At 54.4% G+C, this 17,393-nt stretch overlaps 1 protein-coding gene across 2 annotated transcripts in view; it reads left to right on the forward strand.

The window, feature by feature from the left end:
• The window catches only part of UNC5B (unc-5 netrin receptor B), a 52,558-nt gene that overhangs the window by 33,208 nt on the left and 1,957 nt on the right, over positions 1-17,393 (forward strand). Inside the window, exons 2-16 of one of the 2 annotated variants that reach the window (XM_017826162.1) lie at positions 4,093-4,314; positions 7,757-7,900; positions 9,343-9,446; positions 10,037-10,217; positions 10,786-10,953; positions 11,779-11,943; positions 12,683-12,715; positions 13,207-13,401; positions 13,668-14,060; positions 14,647-14,734; positions 14,823-14,991; positions 15,097-15,330; positions 16,220-16,369; positions 16,633-16,797; positions 16,894-17,075. In XM_017826162.1, coding sequence (XP_017681651.1) covers positions 4,093-4,314; positions 7,757-7,900; positions 9,343-9,446; positions 10,037-10,217; positions 10,786-10,953; positions 11,779-11,943; positions 12,683-12,715; positions 13,207-13,401; positions 13,668-14,060; positions 14,647-14,734; positions 14,823-14,991; positions 15,097-15,330; positions 16,220-16,369; positions 16,633-16,797; positions 16,894-17,075 — 2,593 coding nt within the window. Of the gene's footprint in view, positions 1-4,092; positions 4,315-7,756; positions 7,901-9,342; positions 9,447-9,696; positions 9,804-10,036; positions 10,218-10,785; positions 10,954-11,778; positions 11,944-12,682; positions 12,716-13,206; positions 13,402-13,667; positions 14,061-14,646; positions 14,735-14,822; positions 14,992-15,096; positions 15,331-16,219; positions 16,370-16,632; positions 16,798-16,893; positions 17,076-17,393 lie in introns of those variants that run through there. The other variant, XM_017826163.1, reaches the window with a different exon arrangement.

Raw genomic sequence — 17,393 nt, forward strand, 5'->3', positions numbered from 1 at the left:
TGGCTGCAAACATCTGCAGGTCACCCCCTGGGGAACAGATGCTGCGGATAATCCAGCTCAACCCCGGCAGATTAAAACGTGTGATGAGGGATGGGGAGAGAGAAGAAGCCCTCGGTGCCTATTCCCCTCCTCCGTTTTCCGCCTCGCTGCTCCCACCGCACTCATCCTCAAGGCGTCAGGATTTGGCCCCACGGGTCGAGCCAAGAGCTGCTCCTCCTTGCCTTTTCCCCCCCAAAAAACCATCTCGAGTACCGAAGGCTCCATCTCGAGTACCGAAGGCTCCAGCCGCCCCGTAACACCATGCCCTGAGCAGTGTGAGACTGTGGGATGGTGACAGCCTGGGGACTTCCAAAAAAAAAAAAAAGAAACAAAACCCCAAAAGAGAGCTGGGAAGCAGGCACCCACCTCCAGCGGGAAGGAGGGAAGCCGGCAGATGGGAACCCCCTGTAGACGTCTGCCAGGGAGATGATGATGGCAGTCAGCGGAGCGCACACTCAAATATTTATTAGTTTGTCACTGCTGGGAGTTTTATTGCTTGTCTGATTGCGGGACTGGAAATCCTGGCTGTGCAGGGCTCCTCTCCTGCTTTCCCATGCAAAAGCGTCTCCTGTGCATGCTACTCCTGTGGTCAGTGGACCAAAGTGTCACCTCGGGTGGGCAGAGCAGAGGTGGCCTCTCTGGAGGTGAGGGGGTTGCACCATTGGGAAAGTACTTCCATTTTTGGGGTGTTTTGCAGTTGGTGCTGGATAGTCAGGGCAGAAGGAGCAGCAGTTGTTCCTCCACATGGCACAAGCAGCCATGTTTTCCCCCCTACCGACTGAATGTGGACTTTTTGGGGGCCCCCCCGTGCGTGTTAGCCGAGTGAGAGGTTTCCCATGCGGCGGGTGGCCGGGCGTCGGGAAGGGGGATGAAAGGTTGGGTTGATGGCTTATGATAAATGTGCCCAGCATGGTTCTCCTCCCTTTTCTTATCCAAAGTCCCCGTTGTTCCTGTGCCTTAATTCTTCCCCAGCTTGTTTAAATACTAGTGGCCATATCATGCTGGAGAAAAACGCCCTGCCCAGCTGCACATGCCTTTTTTTTCAGCTGGATTTTTGGATGGAGAAATCATCCTCCCCTCCCCGTTGATTTGCTCCCATCCACTAGCCTGAGGGATCTGTGGGGTTGGGGTTCCATGGCATGGCCCCAGTTGTGAGTCTGCCACAAAAAAACCATCATCCTTTTCCCCCGTCTCCTGTTAGAGTTGATTTTTTGGCCCCAGATCTCTCTTGGCCAGAAAAAAAGATCTCTCAGATGTTGTCAGTTTGCAGGATTTAAACTTTCCCAGCAGCCAGGATGGTCTTTGCTTTAAAGGTTCTGGTGTTTTGGGTTCAAACCTTAAATTGAGCAGGTTTTTGTAGCCACCAAAAGCAGATGCTGTATCTGGCTGGGGACATCATTGTATTCAAACCACCCTCATCCCCAAAGCCACTGTGCCTCCATGAGAACAACCTTGAAGTGTTGAGCTTGAGATCCACAGCATTTATTTGGGCAGACCCCCCCTCTTGGAGCAGGGGCTCGGATGGGACCCAGCAGGTTTTTGGTACCTCCGGGGGTGTTTCACCCCCAAACCCTGTGCTGGGGGGCCAAGGTGGCTCCCATCACAGCCTGGAGCGTCACTCATCCCACTGGAGATGATCACTGGTGAGTCACAAACCTGGCATTTTCATCCCCATCCAGCCATGACTCATCCCCTCCCCGCTCCTGGATCCTCTCGGATGACCTGAGGTCCCGTTTAGCGTCACCAAAGTGGCACTGAGGTGGAAGAAAACATGTCTTTGGTGTTGACTGCTGGAGGAGGACCTCTCCTTGGTCGTGGTTTGGGATCAGGGACATGCACTTCGGCGTGTCACCTCCATAGGGGAAGGACCTTCTGAAAATTGGCTTCTTTAGGGACATTGAGGCTTCGTGGGTCATTCTTATTAAACAAAACCCAGGAGCCACCCCTGCCCTGGGGATGGGTGGCCAGCAAGCCCCCAGGTGGATTTTTGGAGGGTGCCTGTGCCCTTTCCCAGCTGCCAAGTTCAGGTGTGACTTTGCAGGCTGCATGGCACAGGGATACAGGGAGCATCACTTCAGGGAGGTTTTCACACGAGCCCAGGTGTGAAGTTTTGTTGGCTGCCTCTGTTGCCAGTTAGATTATCTCCTGCCAGCCCTCTTCGCCGGGGAATTTAGATTTGTGGCATCGAAGCGGTTTTTGAAATAAAAAAACCAGCAAACGACCAACAAAACAACAACTCAGCAGATGAAAAATTGAGTAGTAACTTAAAAAAAAAAAAGAATAAAAATAAAGGATATTTGCCGGTGGGACACAGGCAAGAGGCTGCTCAACAGGAGAGGGGGAGCAGGAGCTGGGGCCTGAGGTAGGCACGGGGGGCAGTGTGGGACTGCTCAGGATGGGGGGCTCACACCTCGGCATTCCCTGTCCCCCTGCCTGCCACAGGGCCTGGGAAAATCACAGGTCTGCAAACAAGAAATAACCTGGGGGAGGAAATAACCAGCAGCACAGAGAGAGAGAAATTAGCCCGGAGTTTAATTCATTGTTTCCAAAAGAGCAGTTAATGGATTATGACAAATGTCCTACCGCTCTCCCTTAGTGCTGTGTTAAATGGAAATGGAAAGTCAATTTTCCTAAATGGATTTTAAACGACTGACCTCGTGCATTTTTTTTTTCCCCTCACTGATTTTTGCTCGGGAGGCAGCTTGGTCATCTTGTTTTCTTGATGCATCTGATTATATTTATTTTTTTCCCTTCTTCCTCCTCCTCCTCCTCGCATCTTGGGATTCTGATTCTCTCTGTGCAGCACCGTTCCTTGCCAAGGGTGATGAAGGGAGTGGGCTCCTTCCTTTTCCCTGCCAGCTCTGGAGATGTTATCGCGGGGCTGGGGATATTTACTGTTTTCCTGCACGCTGCAGTGCCTGGAGTTGAGAATCACAGCTCTGGCTGAGGGAAGAGAGGAGGAGGAAAAGCTCATAACTCCTTTGGGTGTAAAGAAAAGCCTTGCGATGTGACCTGACTGCTAGTGAGATTCCCAGGAACAACAGGTTAAGCAGTAGCATCCCAGTGCACCACTGGGGATTTTTCTATTAGTCCTGGGATATTTGGGTTTGATCTTAATGGGTGAAATGTCTGGAAACAGGCTTCCTGCAGATGATGCTCAGCATCAGTCACAGCATCTTCCCAAGCTGTTGCTGAGGATGAGCCACCCTGAGGTTCCCATTCCTCAGGGATTATGTCCCTGAGGTGCTAACCCCTTTCCAAGGCTTTTCTTGGCCTGGCCTGAGCACACCTGACCTCTTTTTCCCGTTATTTTTGCATTTAGATGGCTTTTGAAAGCAAAAAAGCAGGAAGATGGAGGTCCCCAGGTCACTCACTGACCCCTAGTTTCTGGGGTGAGAGGGTGTGAATCCTGGTGGCACCTTTGGGTGATATTCTCTGGAGCTGGCTGGGCTGGAAGCAATTGCTCACCTGTTGTGTGATGCTGAAATCCAAGTGTTGACAGGGGCGTGGGATCCCAAACGCAGCTCCACTGAGGATGTGGATCTCACACTGGATGGCTGAGATTTGTGCTGGGATAATGGTCACCATTCCCAGCACTGAGCCCTGCCAGCATTTTCCCTGGGGCATACCCGTGCATTCCTCAGGGCTGTGAGGAGGAGACCTGGGGTGGGGGACACCAGCCCCTGTGGAGCCTCTCAGTGTCCCCATCAGCATCGCTGGACCTGGGTTTGTTCTGCTTTTTCCCTCGTGGTCTCCTCTAGTGAGACCACCCAGGCTGTGGGCTCAGAGTGTGGGTGAGGGGCTGGTACCCAGGAAAAAACAGGATAAACTCTGCAGCTCTCTCTCTAGCAGGGATTTGCTTTTCTGGTTTTGGGGGAGCCTCCAGCCTTCTTTTGCTTTTCCAAGCATCCTCAGCAAGGGCTGTTGGTGACACCACCACGTGCAGGGCACTCCTGGGGAAGGACAGGAGGGGATGAAGCGGTGTAAGCAGGAGATGCATTCCTGCTGGGATGGGACTAAGGGCACCTCCCCACCCTCTGGCTCCCCTGGCAGGGCTGGAGTACAGCGATGTGCTGCCCGACTCCTTCCCCTCAGCGCCGGCAGAGACCCTCCCTCACTTCCTGCTGGAGCCACAGGACGCCTACATCGTGAAGAACAAGCCCGTGGAGCTCGTGTGCCGTGCCAACCCTGCCACCCAGATCTACTTCAAGTGCAACGGGGAGTGGGTCAACCAGAACGACCACGTCACCAAGGAGAGCCTGGACGAGGTCACTGGTGAGCAAACCCACCTCAGCATCCCCCTGCCTCCCCTTCCCTCTCGTTTTTCCGGGTGCTTCTGCCCTTTTCCCTCATGCACAGCCAACCTGTTGAGGGCTCTCCTCCAGGCAGAACAACAGGCAGACTTTCCAGAGCACGGATGAAGGCACGATGGTGGTGCTGTGGTCACCATACCCCCTGGAAGCTTGAGGAACTCAGCCAGTCTGCTTGCACACTTACCCTTCTGCAGGACCTGGGCTTGTTAAATGGGATTTTAAAGGCAGCATGTTTAAATCCGATAAAAAAATGGAACAGCTTTCCTGCAAAGTGCCTAATCAACACGTAGGAGTCATTGCCAGGAGGGGTGGCAAAGGCTGGCAGCTTACTCAGGTTCGCAGAGGGATTAGGTGTTTAATGGGTAATGAGAGCAATTGCAGGTAGGATTTGAAATGCCTTTTGATGGCAAATGAGCTCTTCCCTGCCTCAGAGGATGTCAGCCTCTGGCTGCCTGGAACAGGGGGTAAGAAGGTGGTTCGAGCATTTTAGGGGGGTTTTATTCCATGGGACTGGGCTCCGCAGAGCTGCTTGGTCCATGCCTTGAAACCTCCTCGCGTGAGAAGAAGGTTAGGAGTTGGATATATCGTGTGATCAAATAGATTTGCTAAAATTGGGATGCTTTAGCTCAGCTCCCATCTTTTCTGCGCCAGTTTTGGTACCTGTGGTCTGACCAGGGGTGGAGGAAAACAGTCACAGTTCCCACGTAACATCTGTTCTCTGCAAATCCCTGAGCATGTGGCATCTGGAGGGCTTTAAACCAAGGCAGCCCTTTTGAACTGCTGTGGTGTTGGCCTGAGAAGTCAGGCTGGGCTTAGAGGAGAGACTTCATTAGCCTGGAGCCACAAGTACTTTTACAGAATCTCTCCTTGTCTCTGTGGTTTTTCCCACAGCCTTGCCCTTCCCTGGCATCTCTCTCTCTCCATCCTGCACTAGCCATGACCTGGTCTGTGCTTGGGCCCATCCCTGAACCTGCTCTGCAAAGGGGAGATCATTTCTTTCCTCTGTGGCTCTTTGAGCCTGTCCTCCTAAAGCTGCTTCAGCTATTCCTGGAGTGTTCTTCCAGAGATGCCAGATGTAAGCAGGCATCCAGAGATGCCATCTCTGAAGGGCAAAGCTGTCCCCTTGCTTCTCCAGAGGCTGACAGGAGCAGGGGCCGCAGCATTTCTCTTTTCCAGGGTGCATCTCCACCTTCCAGCTCTTGCAGAGGCCAGAGTTGAAACCCTCACCACTCCAGGGCAGAGTCAGAGCTGGTCAATGACCGAGCAGCCTTTGCTGAGGGGTTTTGAATTTATTTATAACATCTGGCCACACTGGGTTGAGCCAAAGGTCCCTGTGCCCTGTGTATGGCAGTGGAGGACGCTCAGGGGAAGAGCACTGAACCAGGACAAGGAGGCAGTGATGCAGCCTGCTCTGTTACCCTCCCAGCTTTCTGCCATCCATGATTAGGGACTTCCTGCTCTGGTGGCGGTATCTGAGCAGTGTAGTCCAGCCCTAGATGAATTCCCCACTCATTAATTTGTCTGAATGCTGTTAGGACTCATTTCTCCTCTGGATCATCCCAGAACCCTACAGCAGGGAGTTTCATGGTTTACTGATGTGCACTGTGGAAAAAAACCACTATATTTCATAGGCTCATATAATCCCAGAATGGTTTGTGTTGGAAGAGACCTTAAAGGTCATGTAGTTCCATCCCCTGCCATGGGCAGACATCTTCCCCTAGAGTAGGTTGCTCCACCCCATCCAGCCTGGCTTGGAACACTCCCAGGAATGGACCATCCATCTGGGAAACCTGTTGCAGGGGAAACTCCTTTGCCTTGGGCTCTCCCAGCAATCTGTGGAGGAAACAGCGTGCACCCCCTCCGTCCAGGCTTCAAAGATGGTATTGCTGCTATCAGGGAACACACCAACAGTACCTTCAGTGTGGAGGTGATGCCGTGCATGTAAAAGCTGCTGGCGTGGGCATCTCTGCCCGGCAGCTTCCCTGAGAAAAAAGGAGCTGGAACCAAAGTGGTTTAACATGCTAGAAAATCTGCATTTGCAGCACCTGACCTTGGTCAGGAAAGCTGCTGCAAAGGGCACAGGGCAGAGCTGGGCACAAAGGCACAGGTTAACACGGTTAGTTTTTAAGTGTCCTCGGTTAAAAGCTTGGAAAAACGGACCTTTAAGAAGGAAAAAAAAAAAGAAAAGGAACTTTTAGGATGATGTGTCTTGAATGAGCCCGGCTCAGTAATGCTCTGTCTGCGTCTGATCCAAAACATTTCATGTGGAAGAAAGCAAAAATAGGCCAAGTCAGGGAGGATAATTCAGCTGGGTGAGAAGGGCAGGGCGGGAAGAGCAGCCAGGTTTGGATGCCTGGGAGCCCTTACATAGTCACTCCTGTGAGCCTTGAGCTCAGCCTACAGTTTTGGGTAGTCATTGCTTTCAAGGGGACAGAAATACAGCATTTGCAGGATGCTCCCCACCTTTCCAAGGCTGCTCAACCCACCCCACTGGAGCTTTCCAGATAGACAAGATGTTTTTGAGCCATCTCCATCCTGGGTCCTTCTAAAAACCCTAAGTTTCCCAAAAGCACTTGACCCAAATACCTTTTCTTTGGTTTGTTTTGTTGGGTTTTTTTGTTTGTTTTTTTTTTTTCTTTCCCCTGAATAGTGACAAAATAAATTGTATTTCCTTGTCAGCTCTCCTGCAGGAAGGTGGCAGAGAGACAGTAATTGCTCCTCACAGCGCTGGGAGCGGGCTGTAACAAAATTACAGCTGGGGAGCGTGCGGCGCTCGATCGCCGTGAAATTGAGGCCTTTTTAAAATAGAAACTGCGAATAAAAGGGCAGGTATTGCTTAAAATAAGGAAAAGTAAGCCCTGAGTCCCTCCTGCCCTTGGTGATGGCCACTGATGCTTCAGCATGTTCTGAACGTGGTGGTGTCACCTTTGCCACCACACACCCCTGCCATGGCCAGGGTGATTGCCTTAAGATCTTCTATTTGTCTTGTTATGTTTGTATTTAAGCAGCACTGACAGAGATGGTTTCTCCCTGCAACAAAGCCTGGGAGGCATCCTTCAAACCCTGGTGGGGGGGGAAGGAGTCTGGGCAGGGATGTTGGTGACGTGGGAGAGAGCTGGTGGAGGAGGGTGATGCCTCTAGAAATGGTGGAGAGGTCCTGGTCCTGCTCAGTCAGACTGAGGAGGGACAAAACCAGACAATTCCACGAGATCCATTCCCCTGGCTTCAAATCCAGGTCACCCTCCACAGGGAACAGTCCCCCTGATTTGCAGAGGTGCCATCCCCAGATGAGATGCCCCTGTCCCCAAGCTTTGCATGTCCACCATCCCTCTCAAGTGCTGCCTCGGTCCCCCTCGTCCCAGATGCTCCTGCCGAGCTGATGCCGTCCCTCTCTCCCCTTCCAGGGATGCTGGTGCGGGAGGTGCAGATCGAGGTCTCCCGGCAGCAGGTGGAGGAGCTCTTTGGCTTGGAGGATTACTGGTGCCAGTGCGTGGCCTGGAGCTCGGCGGGCACCACCAAGAGCCGCCGCGCCTACGTCCGCATAGCGTGTAAGTGCCCGGGACATGCCGCACTTGCTCCCGCGGGGTTGCCCGTCTCCAAAAGCTGGCTCCCTATTGAAGTCACTTTTTGATCACTCGGAATGACCCATCCTTGCTGGATGGCCCTGGTCTTCGCTCCCCATCCCAGCTCCAGCTTTGCTTCTGGGCGAGAGGCTGTGGCACTACCTGGGTTAATGCTGCAGTGCCCGTCAGCTCAGCTCTTCCCAGTGCTTTATTATCCCTAATAACCCAAGGATAGCACCTTGCACGCTCTGCCTGAATCAGTGGCTCAGTGTCCCCGAAGTCCCTGCTGTCATATGTCACTTCTCTGAGCTGCTGTTTGGGGGTGACAGCCTGACTAAGGGCGGGTTAATCAGGCTGTTCCCTCCCCAGTTTGCTCGATTAGCAAATGAGATGGCAAAGCCGTGGGAGAACAGCCAGGATTGCCCAGCCCCAAATGGATTTTGCTATTAGAGGGCTAATAATCCCACGTGTTATCCAAAACGGAGAGGGCTGATGAATTGGCTAAAGGGTTTAGCTTGAACAGGGAAAATCACGGGATCAGAGGATCATGGAATGGTCTGGGTTAGAAGGGACCTTAAAACTCATCTCATTCCAACCCCCCCTGCCATGGTCAGGGACACCTTCCACTAGACCAGCCTGCTTGAAGTCACGTCCAACCAGGCCTTGAACACATGTTTTTTCAGAGCAGATGAGGTGAAGTGAGGGTTCGGAAGCCGCGTTGAGAGGGCTGGAGCTGTAGCAGAGGATTGCAGCACCATCTAGTGATGCTTCTGCTCCTTCCAAGGCTCTGGAGCTGGACACAGCCATATTCCCCACATCCCGAGGGGCCTCTCCTTCCCCCAAACACTGTCCAGCCCCTTGCTGAGGAAGCCTGGCTTTTCCTCTGCAACCTTTCCTCACTGGAGTGCAATGATCACATTTCCAGCAAGTCTGGGGATGTGGCTTAGCCAGGACCAACTAGGGCAGAGCTGAGCAACAAACCCCCTTAACCCTGAAATCTGGGAATTCTCTTCAGCACTGATGTGGGAGCTGAACTGTTCTGCAAATCTCATTTTCCCCCTTCATGAAAAGAGGGTCCTGGAGCAAGGTCCAGAGGGGGAAGGAAATAGAGGGGATAAAGAAACAGCAGTCAAGCTGAGGTTTAGCCCCAAAAGGAAACGACAGGATGGGGTATAAGCTTGCAACAACATGAAGGAGGAAAGATACTGTCCTTGAGCACCACATGCTGCCCAAATGCATCCTGGAAAAGATGATTCTCCAGCTCCTTCCTCCCAGGACACGTTTTGCTCTGGCTGTGCTATGGCAGAGGGATTTCCTGACTTGTGGACACTTGGTGCTGAGTTTTGGAGGTTGCCCACCAAAGTTTTGGAGGCTGCCCTGCTCCTGCAGCAGCGCTGGTAACCCCTGGCTTTTCCTTTCCCTCCCAGACCTACGAAAGAACTTTGACCAGGAGCCGCTGGGCAAGGAGGTCCCGCTGGAGCACGAGGTCCTGCTGCAGTGCCGCCCGCCCGAGGGGGTCCCACAGGCCGAGGTGAGTGGCTCCACAGCCCCAAGGAATGCCACCCTGGTGGCTGAGGTGTCCCCTCCCTTCCAGGGCACGTCCTTGCACACGGCTTGTGGCCATGATGGGTGGCCTTGTGCCGAGACCGTCAGCTCTCACTGTGCAGCAGAAAGGTTTATTTTGGGCAGTGGATCTCTTACTGTGACATCTAGTAACACACGTAACCTCAGCACCTGCTCAGAACACCTCCCTCACCCTTCCTGAGGTGCCCTTAACCCCTTTTAGAGGGAAAAATCTTCAGCCTAAGGAGTTGGCTGAAGGGGAGCAGTCACCAGTGGGAGCAGAGGGCATCTGGGAAAGTCAGTATGGATGGGTTTCCCTGCCAAGGTGGTGGAGCTTTCCATGCCCACAGCTCTGTCAGCCCCTGGGAGCTGTGCATTGGTGGTAGCCACATCCTTGGCCCAAACAGCAGTTATGTGCCTCAGATTTTTAAGTTTTTAAGGAGAAATAAATACAGTCAGAGGCAAGGTTGGCCAGTCAATGGTTGAGGTGCTGAGGACATCAGTGGTCTCGGTGATGGCTCACTCACTGTCCTCACCCACCCCTTCCTTTATTGCCAGGTGGAGTGGCTGAGGAACGAGGACGTCATCGACCCCTCCCAGGACACCAACTTCCTGATCACCATCGACCACAACCTCATCATCAAGCAGGCCCGGCTCCTGGACACTGCTAATTACACCTGCATGGCCAAGAACATCGTGGCCAAGCGCCGGAGCACCACGGCCGCTGTCATCGTCTACGGTACCAGCCCTTGCTTCAGGGAGGGGACCTTTGCTCTGGCCATGTCCCCAGGCCAAGGGGGAACACGGGCACTTTCTGGGAGTGGTAGGAGGGAATTAAATTAGTGCATGAAATTAAGTAATAATCAATATCTGCAGAACAGGATCCTCTTATAGCTTGCACAGCCTGTTAGGGGAGGTTCAGAGGTGTAGGGGTGGAGGTATTTCCAAGCCTTCTCTGTTGGGTAGGAAGGTGGATGGAGGCTGGACCCAGATGGATTGTTTTGATTCTCAAAGCAGCTGAAAAGCTGTGTTCGGCTGAACTTGGCTATGAAACCAAGGATCTCCCTGGGGCCAGGCACAAAAATATTTTGCCAAGTGGAAAAAAGACCAAAGCTTTGTCCCAAAGGGCTTAACTAAAAGGCTTGAGCATCTTGGGCGTGAGGTGGGATACACGAGAAGGAGTCTTGTGATTTGCTTTTCGTGAGAAGGAGCTGTACAAGGGGGTCACAGATGTAAGAAGCCAAGGCTTAGCTGCTGTCCCTGCTGAACTGGGCTCTGGTGTTAGTGCTGTCCATCTCCTCCTGCAGTGAACGGTGGCTGGTCCACCTGGTCCGAGTGGTCTCCTTGCAACAACCGCTGTGGCCGGGGCTGGCAGAAGCGCACCCGGACCTGCACCAACCCCGCGCCGCTGAACGGCGGCTCCTTCTGCGACGGGCAGCCTTTCCAGAAAATCACCTGCACCACCCTCTGCCCAGGTAAGGCAGGTTCGCAACCTGGCGTGCCCACACTGCCCGTGCCCCAGGTGGAATGGCCCAGCTCTGCTACCAGTGCATCCCAAGGAGGTAGGGGCTCAGGAGACCCAGTCCAAAGCACCCACAATGGAGTACTGCGTCCAGCTCTGGGGTCCCCAGCATAGGAAGGACGATGACCTCTTGGAGCGAGTCCACCAACATGGTGAGAGGGATGGAGCACTTCTCCTGTGAGGAAAGGCTGAGAGAGTTGGGATTGTTCAGCCTGGAAAAGAGGATGCTTTGAGGGGACCTAATTGTGGCCTTCCAGTGCCTGAAGGGGCTGACAAGGAAGATAGAGAGAGACTATTTACAAGGGCCTAGACTGACAGGACAAGGGGGAATGGCTTCACACTGACAGAGAGTAGGTTTAGATATGGGGAAGGAATTCTTGCCTATGAGGGTGGTGAGGCCCTGGCACAGGTTGCCCAGAGAAGCTGTGGCTGCCCCTGGATCCCTGGAAGTGTCCAAGGCCAGGTTGGACAGGGTTAGGAGCAACCTGGCCCAGCGGGAGGTGTCCCTGCCTATGGTAGGGGTTGGAAAGAGATGATTTTTAATGTCTCTTCCAACGCAAACCAGTCTATGATTCTACCCTATTTCAGTCTCAAAGAGCTGGGGGTGTCTGCAGGGACACAGCTGCCCTCCCCAGATGGCGGCAGGGCTGGATGCACTGGGATAACACTCCCCAAGGGAAGCCCCTTTGTGCTGCCAGCACCATCCCGGCACTGGGGAACGAGCCCCCGGGGCCGTGCCAGGGCTTTTACTGACGCTCCTGTGTTGGGTGTCCCGCAGTGGATGGCGCGTGGACGGAGTGGAGCAAGTGGTCGGCGTGCAGCACCGAGTGCACGCACTGGCGCAGCCGCGAGTGCGCCGCCCCGGCCCCCCGCAATGGCGGCAAGGACTGCAGCGGGGGGCTCCTGGACTCCAAAAACTGCACCGACGGGCTCTGCCTGCAGAGTGAGTACCTGGGCAGGCGGGCACAGGCGCGTGGTGCCACTGGCCATGCTGCTCCGGCACTTGGCCACGCTGTCGCTGGCTGCGCCTGCAAGCTGGTGGAGCAGCACCGCTGGCACCTGGGTTTCAGGTTGTGTCTTCAACAAGGTGTTTTCAAGCAGACTAACCCCTCCCGAAGCTAGTTCTCACCTGGAGGAAAGAAATCCTGGGGATTTTTGGTGGGATCTAAATGTCCCAATGGCATTGAGACCCTCAGCCCCCCTCTAGGTGTGGGGTCTTGGCTGAAATAAGGCTGGTTGTGGTTGGCGGGGGCAAACCAGAAGGGGTTTCTCAGCCCCACCGTGAAAACGCCTGCCCTGGGTCGTTGCTGGGTAGGAGCTCTGCAGCTCCTGAGTGTTTAGGGAAGCAAACCAATAGTGAAGATAATGGTGCTGCTGTGCTGTGAGTGGGCACACTGAAGGCAGCCCAATGCTGCCACCTGCTGCTGTGTGACACCACTGTCCCCTTTAATGCCGCCATGGCCAGATATTTCCAAAGTCCTGTTAGATAGGGACATGCGTCCCAGGGCCTGGCTGGGCATGGGGATGCCCTTGTCACTGTGCTTCTGCCTTGCTTTTGGCATGCCCTGGGGTACAATGCTGATCTCCCATGCCCCCAGGCTGGCTTCCCCCCACTTTCCGCTTCATCTCATGCCCATCATCACCTTCACCATTTTTTTTTTCTAACTTTGTTTTCCTAACAGATAAAAGAGTTCTAAGCGAACCCAAAAGCCACCGTAAGTGCTCATTTCATGGCCATTTTTTTTTTCTGTTTGTTTCTTTGGTTTTGTTCTGTTGCATCTGTGGTTGGGCTCCTCAACAGCTGGGCAAGGACAGGGTGGGAAGAGGGAGCAACTAAAGCCCACCCCAAAACTCCTGTGTACTCCTCAGGATTGTCTCTATTAGGATGTGAGGGCTGATCAGGAACCTGAGCTGCACAAATCTAATGTTTCTGGGATCATTGGTGCTCAGGTGAAGTTGGCATGAGCTGTGGCCAGGTGTCCTACAAAGGTTTGAGGGCTTCACCTCCATCTCATTCTCTGGCATCGCTCTTGACTTCTTGCTCTTAGAAAACACCCTCCATCCTCCTGCCAGCCTTCCCAGCAGGCCCAGTACGCATCTTCCCCTTCGTGCCTGAGATGGTGGTAGGGTTTGGGGAGCGCTGGTGGGTCTTGACGTGCATTTCTCATGCTCCTTTTTTCACCTCCACTTCTTTAATCCCTCCCAGTGCTGGAGGCCACAGGTGATGTGGCCCTGTACGCCGGGCTAGTGGTGGCCATTTTCGTCTTCATCGTGATCCTCATGGCTGTGGGGGTGGTGGTGTACCGGAGGAGATGCCGGGATTTTGACACGGACATCACGGACTCATCAGCTGCTCTCACCGGAGGATTCCACCCTGTCAACTTCAAGACCTCCCGGCACGGTGAGAGCCACATTCCTGGGGGAATGTGCTGATTTCTGAAGGCTGAGGGCTCCATGATGAGGGGAATCAGTGCAAAGCTTTGAGCAGCCTGGTCTAATGAAAGGTGTCCCTGCCCGTGGCAGAGGGGTTGGAACTAGGTAATCCTGAAAGTCCCTTCCAACCCAATCCATTTTAGGATTCTGTGACCTCCTCCACTCAAGCAGTACTTTCCCAACCCCTTGTTTCCTCCGCTGTCTTCATCCCACCTGTGTTTCCTGCTCCCCCAGACAACTCCCAGCTGCTGCACCCCTCGATGCAGCCGGACCTGACAGCCAGTGCGGGGCTGTACCGCGGTCCCATGTACGCCCTGCAGGACTCCTCCGACAAGATCCCCATGACCAACTCGCCCCTGCTGGACCCCCTGCCCAACCTCAAGATCAAGGTGTACAACTCCTCCACCGCCTCCTCCTCACCAGGGCTGCACGACGGCACGGACCTGCTGGGGGGGGTCCCCACCACCGGCACCTACCCGGGGGACACCGCCAGGGAGGGGCACTTCGGGAACGGGCGGAGCAAAGCCCTGGGTTCCCAGCACCTCCTTGGCTTGCCCCGGGAGCACGGCTACAGTGCCAGCGGCACGTTTGGCTACCTGGGGGGAAGGCTCACCGTGCCAGGCACTGGTAAGCCCCGAGCTGGGAGGGGGGACTGTTTGGCTTCTGAAAGATCAAGGGGTTCCTCTTGTCCTAGAAAACTTGCCTACTGTGAGCAGCCTTTTGCTGTCCCAAAGCTGGCTCAGGGAAGAAAGGCAGAAAGCCATTCCCAAGCCAGGCTTGGAAGGCTAGAGGTCACAGCCTCCTTGGGTTTCACTTGGCCTTTCTCTGATATTGATCCAGGGCCAGCACCTTGCAAAAAGATCCAAAGATTAGGATTTTCATCCTCACGCATTGGCCTGGCTCATCCCTGCAAGTGGTGTAGCTGTGGGCCATCCCAGAGAAGCTGTGGCTGTCCCATCCCTGGAAGTGTCCAAAGCCAGGCTGGATGGGGCTCTGAGCAACCTCATCTAGTGAAAGGTTTTCCTGCCTGTGGCAAGGGGGTTGGAACAAAATGATCTTTAAGGTCCCTTCCAACCCAAAACGGTCCATGATTTTCTGAGGTAGAAGTAGGGAGCCCTAGCTCCCTGTTGTCCTGGTGCTGTCTGGCCAGGGGGATGGGAGGGTGGTTTCTCCCTCTTTTTGTGACTAACAACACCTATGTGTTCCATTCCAGGGGTGAGCCTGCTGGTGCCCCACGGGGCCATCCCCCAGGGGAAGTTCTACGAGATGTACCTGGTCCTCAACAAGGCAGAGAGTGCCCTGTAAGTCACCCTGTGCCACCCGCGTGTCCGCTCCTTGTTGGCCACCATGGAGTTCCCTTTCCAACCAGTGTCCCCTCTCCCTCCCCAGCCTGCCCTCCGAGGGCACGCAGACGGTGCTGAGCCCGGCAGTGACCTGTGGGCCCACTGGCTTGCTCCTGTGCCGCCCCGTCGTCCTGACCATTCCCCACTGTGCCGACGTCAGCTCCTCAGATTGGATTTACCAGCTGAAAACACAGTCCCACCAGGGAAACTGGGAGGTAAGGTGGGAACCCAGCCCAGTGGCCACCAGAGACCGTCAGCCTTGAGGGACACAAGCCCTCAGGACCATGGGCTGACCCCCAGCCTTGATGTCCCATCTGTAGGAAGTTGTGACCCTGGATGAGGAGACCCTCAACACTCCCTGCTACTGCCAGCTGGAAGCCAAGTCCTGCCACATTTTGCTAGACCAGCTGGGCACCTACGTCTTCGTGGGAGAGTCCTACTCCAGGTCAGCCATCAAGAGGCTCCAGCTGGCCATCTTTGCCCCCACCGTTTGCACCTCCCTGGAGTACAGCCTCAAGGTCTACTGCTTGGAGGACACGCCAGATGCTCTGAAGGTAAATATCACCTTCCCAAAGCTGTTTGTGCTGGCAACAAGATGCTGCCTGGTGCCTCTCAGGGTGGCCTGGCCCCAGGGAGCAGACAACCTGATGCAACTGCCTGCAAAGTGACCACAGTGAAATAATAAGGTGTTTACTGCTTTCCCTGTCCTTCTGCGCCTTCTCCGAAGGAAACAATGAGGGTGTTGCTTGTCTCCTCTGCTGGAACCCCTTCCTGCAGGCATTCCGTGAGAGGTTGGGCTGCCCATGGGTGGGTTTTCTCTCTGCTGCACAGAAAGTTGTGATTTACCTGTTTTCTATAGATCCTCTTATTCCTGCATGGATCTGTGTGTCTCCCCTCTTTCGGAGTGTTCTGTGGTATAGACACCATCCAGTGCAGCACAGGAAGCTGGAGTTTTGATGCTTTGGCTACCTGGACCACTGGTGTGGTGGCTGTGTGATTCCCTGTGACCTGTCCTGTGGATCCTGTCAGGATTGCTGTGGTGCCTCTAGATGGGGATGTAGGCAGCACTCTGGCTCCCAGAGTGTCTTTTTCTCCTAAAAGCTGCTGGTGTGATGGTGGGATGATGTTAAAGACAAATAGGGTGGCACCCTTCAAAGGAGTCCCTGACCCTTGTGTTGGACCTTTGTATTCTCTGAGGAGTACAGAGGCATTTACGGATGCTCACATTATAAAATTCAAGTTTTAGGTGAGGCTGGTGCATGAGATGAGTTGGCAAGTTCTGTTGCTGTGGCAGAAGCTGCTCTCCGTGGCTTGTTGTTGCTGCTGGCTCTTCTTGGCAGCTCCTCTCCTCGCTCCATGCCTGGCTTTGGGCATGGAGGTGGGCAGAGGAGCAGCCCCTGCCCTTCTCCTGGGTCTTCATGCTGCCTGTCCCGCTGCCCACAGGAGGTGCTGGAGCTGGAGAGGACACTGGGAGGGTACCTGCTGGAGGAGCCCAAGCCCCTGCCCTTCAAGGACAGCTACCACAACCTGCGTCTCTCCATCCACGACATCCCCCACGCCCTGTGGAGGAGCAAGCTGCTGGCCAAGTACCAGGTGAGGGGCTGAGGGGGCTCAGAATGGCAGCACCATCTTCAGCCAGGCACCGCAGGGTTTGGGAGTGCCCTGCTTTTATCTCCAGAGTTGTTTCCCAAAGGGATGGGGGAGGAAGGGGGACTGGTTTTCTGGTCTTTTTGGAGGGATGCTCACTGTGGGGTCCCGCTGTCCCATCTTGTCCCTCGTGGCGTGGCTGGAGGAGGTGAGATCTCCCAGGGGAGCTGCTGGAGCCTTGGCTGAGCCTGTGCTTTGGTGGCCTGCAGGAAATCCCCTTCTATCACATCTGGAGCGGCAGCCAGCGAGCCCTGCACTGCACCTTCACCCTGGAGAGGTACAGCCAGGCCTCCACTGAGCTCACCTGCAAGATCTGCGTCCGGCAGGTGGAAGGGGAAGGGCAGATCTTCCAGCTGCACATCACGCTGGGAGAGGTGAGCGCTGGGGCGGTGGGGGGATCACAGTGAGGGGACACGCTCGGGTATTTCAGCTCTGTGCTGCAACATCTCTCCCTGTCCTTCCCCTTGCAGCACTCCAGCTCCTTCGACACCCTCCGCTCCCACCACAGTGGTGCCACCCCCACCACCCAGGTGGGACCCTACGCCTTCAAAATCCCCCTCTCCATCCGGCAGAAGATCTGCAACAGCCTGGATGCTCCCAGCTCCAGGGGAAACGACTGGAGACTTCTCGCCCAGAAGCTCTCCATGGACCGGTGGGTGTCCCTGTGCTTTGTTTTCCACTGCTGTGCCCCAGGCAGGGGGGCTTCACTCTGTGCTCCCTCTGTGGTGCAGGCCCCAGTGAGGTTATGTCCAGCTCAATAGGTACAACCAAAAATATGGATATAGTTCTGCATAGTTATATCCATCTGTGTTGGTTTAAGAGTTAACCAGCAGGGGTAATGAACCCAACTCAAAGGAGAGATTATAAAATCAGAATAACAATTTATTAAAATAATACAGTAAGTACAATCATACAAACAAACAATTGGTCTTAACCCACAAAACCCAAATGTATAACCCAGTACCTTGGG

The sequence above is a fragment of the Lepidothrix coronata genome, unplaced genomic scaffold, assembly GCF_001604755.1.
Source record: "Lepidothrix coronata isolate B3197 unplaced genomic scaffold, Lepidothrix_coronata-1.0 Scaffold124, whole genome shotgun sequence".
In the NCBI taxonomy this organism is placed as follows: Eukaryota; Metazoa; Chordata; class Aves; order Passeriformes; family Pipridae; genus Lepidothrix; species Lepidothrix coronata.